Raw genomic sequence first — 4,754 nt, 5'->3', positions numbered from 1 at the left:
GAGGTTGCAGTACAAGGATGGGCACAGGGCTAGGCCGGAGATCGCATTCCCCGTCCCCGAGGCAGAGCATTTATTTGTCGCCGTGCCTTGTGTGGAGAGAAAAACTTCATTACTCTATTTAAATTATATATATATATATATATATATATATATATATAAAGACAATTATAAGTTACGGTACTATAAACTCATTCAATTTCTATAACTAGCTATTAAAAGTATCACAATCTCATGACCATGACACTAGTTATATATTTATATAATATATATCAAATGTATAGTATTGCTCATTTAATTATATTAAGCTACCTAATATAATAATATAAATATTATCATACTCGTACCCGCCAAGGTTGAGAGTTCGAACCCTCTCGTTACATTCCATGACTTAAGTGGGGATCCTACGGATAGTGGCTTGTGGCAAGGCTCGACGGTTCTACTGAGCACCGAAGGCTGATGTGATCCTCGAAAGGTGATCTCTGATTGTTCCTTGGTGAACAACTAGGATAGTTGAATCCAAGAACCAACCTTATCTGACCGATTCAAGACCCGAGTACAAGGAGATTGATCTAATTCCCTAATCCAAAGATTAGAAATTGACATTGACCAATCTAGTTCCTGTTCTATACCTCGAACCACCCAGTTCTACTTAGAAACTTGGAATATGAAACTTACAAGGTTGATTCCATGGTGAAACCTTAAATCAAATTAGTTTTCAATCAATTTGACTGTAACCCTATATAAGTTTCTTTATTCTTTTCCTAAAATAGAAAATATTACTGAAATTGAATATGTTTGACATATTATCTTGAGTTGGAAAAATTGTATTTATGTTTAGCCCATACAGTAAATTGGTCAACGTAGTAAATTGAAAAAGAAAAGAAAAAGTCTAGCTAGTTTCGGAAAAGGAACCCACACGGACGATTCCGAGCCAGTTCCAAGATCAACTCTTGATTCTAAAAATTAGAAACTAATCCTAACAGGTTGATTCTAGATTCTAAATCTACACGATCTGCAACTTACCCATTATCGAACCAATCAACTGGTACTAGCCCAGCATCTCCAAAATTTCAAAACTTATTAAAACCCATCTAGTTATCTCTAATCCTCATCCCAAAAACCCTAGTCGGTATGTCGGTTTCGAGTATTCCGCACGCTCAACGTACGGGAGGAATGGGAACGGGCTGGCCTTGAGAAAAATCCTGGACCGGAGAATGCGAGAAATAGCGTGTTCGTGCGCTGGGCGTGGGTGGGTGGATAAAATACGCGAGGAGCCGCGTGGGTGTTTCCTTTCTTTCTTTCTTTCTTTCTTTCTCTTTTGAAACAGCGTCTCTCTTCCCACGAACAGAATCTTCTCCGCCAATCTTCTCTATCTCCCTCTCTCTTCCTGTTCATAAATACATGCATCTGTAAATATATATATTCACCACCAATCCCTCTTCCCCTCCCTCTCCTTCTCTCTCTCTATCTCTCTCTCGGGCCTGCGTAAACGCCATCCAAGGAGACGACCGCAGTATCTGAAGACGATCCGAGCTGAAGGAAGGGGCCAATGGGGTCGATCCCACCTGAGCTGAGCTTGGATTTCAGGCCGTCGTTCGTGCCGGCGACGATCGGGGATCTCCTCCGGGAGGTGTCCGCCATCGGGGACGCCCGCGCCAGGTCGTCCAGGCTCGATGGTTACGTCGCCAGGCTGCAGGAGGAGATGCACAAGATCGACGCCTTCAAGCGCGAGCTCCCGCTCTGCATGCTGTTGTTGAAGGACGGTTCGTATCTGACCTCGTTTTTCCTTTTTTTTCTTCTTTTTTTTTCGTGGGTTTCGAAGATTCTGCTCGTTCGGGATCGAGAACCATCGATTTGATTTGCAATGGAGGTGTTCGATGGGAGTTTCTCGCTCCTTTTCTTCGATGGGTTTGATTCATGGGAGCTTGTCGGATTCATATGTGTTCTTTGGTTTCTGATTCGCAGCTTCTATCCGTCTCTTCGTTTCCTTCCTTTACTTTTCTCTGTCACTGTCTCTGTCCTCTGGCTGATTTCAAGGGGTTGTTTGTGTTTGATTATCTTCGGTAGCTATTTCGGCATTGAAAATGGAGTCGGAGCAATGCGCTGCACCGACGAGCGCTCAGCCCGTACTGGAGGAATTCATCCCACTGAAGAAGGACAAAGATGAAGACGACGAAAAGCTCGAATTAAAGAAAGAGACAGACGATTCTAGAGATAAGAAGAACTGGATGAGCTCCGTCCAGCTCTGGAACACGGATAGTAGTCCCTCCGCCGTTCACTCTCCTGACCTTAAACAAGAACTCAAACTAGAAACCACGGTAAAAAAAGCAAAATAACACTTGATAATGCGAAAGTGTGTGTTGATCAACTGTTGCGAAATCTGTTGTCGAAAAGGTAGAAGATCTAATTAGTAATTTCTTACCCAGGCAAATCAGGCACAGACTCTCTCTGCAACGGAAGATATACTTGAGACATGTAAAGGGAGAAATGGGGGGAGGCCATTTGTGCAACTCAAGGGGTACTCGCCTTTTTCGGTGACCCCGGTCGCTTCAGCCCAGGAGGAGAAAATGAAATTGCCTGTTCAAGGCCTCTCGCTTCTCTCTTCTGGGATCAAGAATCCGAGGGAAAAGTCATTTTGTACCGACGCCAGGACAGGATGTGGGAGATTGATTCCATCCCCTGCCCACACCGTTCAGTCGAATTTACCGAGCAGAGGACATCAGCCTCCACAGCAGAATGCAAGGAAGCAGAGAAGGTGCTGGTCTCCCGAGTTGCACAGGCGGTTCGTCAATGCCCTGCAACAACTCGGGGGCTCACAAGGTTAGACTTTGAATATGGAGTTGTATTTGATCCTTGTTCTGATATTCGTACAACTCCTTAGCTGACAAAAGAGAGCTAGACTTATGGTGCAGTCTTTAATGTTTCTGTGAATTTACCATTTCTGCTGGTAAATTATGCATTGATGAAGATTGAATCTGCATTGGACATAGATTTTTGGTTTTCGTGGCATCTGGACTATCTCTTTTTTTCGTTTGGTAGTTTGGAATAATAGAATGAGAATTTGCAGAGATAGATGATTGGTCTTGCCGTTAACCCATGTGTTTTTCCTCACCATGTTCTAATATGAATCTACTCGATGCTTGCAGTGGCTACTCCGAAGCAGATTAGAGAACTTATGCAGGTCGATGGCCTGACCAATGATGAAGTGAAAAGTCATTTGCAAGTGAGTTCCTCACAAGATCCCATATCCTTTTGTGTTCTTGATGATGTTTCAAACATCTACTTGACATAGTATGAGAAATCAAGGTGCTCAAGTAAATTCCCAACAATTGCTTACGTTATTTACCAGCTACAGTCTGATTGAATATTCTAACATGGACTTCTGTTCTTGTCAAATTCTTCTTTTGATGATCAAGACTGATTTTAGATTTCTCTTCTTACAGAAATACAGGCTTCATACTCGGAGAATTTCGTCTGCTACATCTTCCCCTGCAGATCAATCAGTTGCCGTTTTGGGGGGTTTATGGTTATCCCCGGATCAGTATGGCGACTCTCCAAAAGGAAGTAGCTCACAATCTGATTCTCCACAAGGTCCACTCCAGTTGGGCGGAAGCATGGGGGCTACTACCTCAACCACCGGAGGAAACAGCATGGAGGATGACGAAGATGAGAAGTCCGAATGTTATAGCTGGAAAAGCCATGTTAACAAACCCGGTAAAGTTGATGTATAGAGAGTTTCATGGGCAGTGAGTTTTTGCAGATAAGAATTATACGGGACTTAGTATCTATGAATAACGGATCATACATAAAAAGTAGAAGTATCTCAGCTGAGATGAGAGGCTTCGAAATTTTGCAGAGGTAGCTTTCTTTTTTCTTTTGTTGTTATATCCTGAACTCCGTTGAGTTTTTGCTTTTACTCGCTACTGCTATGAGAAAACTGTTGTAAGAGCATATATGAAAGAAGTTGAGGCGATTTTATTCATCTTCGATCTTACCATCTATGTATGCATTCTGAATCAGTAAATGATCTGTTTCCTTGTGAGATCTGAGATATGTGTCACCTACCATTCTCTGCTTGAATTGAGAAAGATGGTGACTTTAGCATTCTTCTCATCAGAAGAGCACTATGGATGGTTTTGTCTTCTTGGTTTCAAAAGTTATATTATATCATAGAGAAAGAATAAGGATTAGCACAGCTCAATTGAGAAGGTGGGTTTTGCTGATCATCCATGAAAATGATGGAAACACTTGAGAAAAAGAAAAAGAAAAAGAAAGAGAAATTCAGAATGTTGCAGCTAACTTTCCAAGGGAAAAGTTAGATCTGAGTCCTATTTTCACACCTAATTATGCAAAAGTCAAGAGAGAGCTTATAGTCCCAAGCTGTGAAATTGTCTTTTATCTCCCTTTTGGGCCAGTTCTCATTGGTTCTTTCCTGGAAATGCAGAATCTTGAGTTGTACATGGCATGATGTGAGCGAGCGCCTGCTAAGAATGTCAATGATGATGATGGAATCAATCCATTCTATGCCACTGTTGCTTTTCCCATTGAATAATAATGACCGGAGACGTGGCTTCAAGAAATAATTATATTTTTAGTGTCGTGATAATGGGAATTCGCTGTGAAGTAGTTGATACAGAAGATTGTTTGTCCCCTGTCTTGAATTTTCTCGTGATTATCGATATTGCTTCCTTTATCTACTGAAATATCCCCCGCTCATCCTGGGAAATACGTCTTCTTGCTTGAGGAGATAGGCA

General features: G+C 42.0%; 1 protein-coding gene across 1 annotated transcript; it reads left to right on the top strand.

The window, feature by feature from the left end:
• The first annotated feature begins 1,304 nt into the window (after positions 1 to 1,304).
• LOC104453232 (transcription factor HRS1) lies at positions 1,305 to 4,046 on the top strand. The gene is made up of 5 exons (XM_010067755.3): positions 1,305 to 1,763; positions 2,068 to 2,318; positions 2,427 to 2,820; positions 3,147 to 3,223; positions 3,444 to 4,046. Exons 1-5 carry the CDS (start codon positions 1,550 to 1,552, stop codon positions 3,729 to 3,731), a joined length of 1,224 nt encoding a protein of 407 aa, XP_010066057.1. The 5' UTR covers positions 1,305 to 1,549; the 3' UTR covers positions 3,732 to 4,046.
• Positions 4,047 to 4,754: the final 708 nt, after the last annotated feature.

Source organism: Eucalyptus grandis, chromosome 7 (genome assembly GCF_016545825.1).
Source record: "Eucalyptus grandis isolate ANBG69807.140 chromosome 7, ASM1654582v1, whole genome shotgun sequence".
Taxonomy (NCBI): Eukaryota; Viridiplantae; Streptophyta; class Magnoliopsida; order Myrtales; family Myrtaceae; genus Eucalyptus; species Eucalyptus grandis.
Note: the sequence above shows the minus strand (reverse complement) of the source record. Positions and strands in the feature narration are given on the sequence as shown.

Excerpts from the sequence above, each read along its gene's own strand:
- LOC104453232 (XM_010067755.3), top strand. The coding sequence starts at position 1,550 with ATGGGGTCGATCCCACCTGAGCTGAGCTTGGATTTCAGGCCGTCGTTC. Across the intron at positions 2,319-2,426 it reads AACTCAAACTAGAAACCACG|GCAAATCAGGCACAGACTCT; the intron begins GTAAAAAAAGCA and ends TTTCTTACCCAG. Across the intron at positions 2,821-3,146 it reads ACAACTCGGGGGCTCACAAG|TGGCTACTCCGAAGCAGATT; the intron begins GTTAGACTTTGA and ends CGATGCTTGCAG.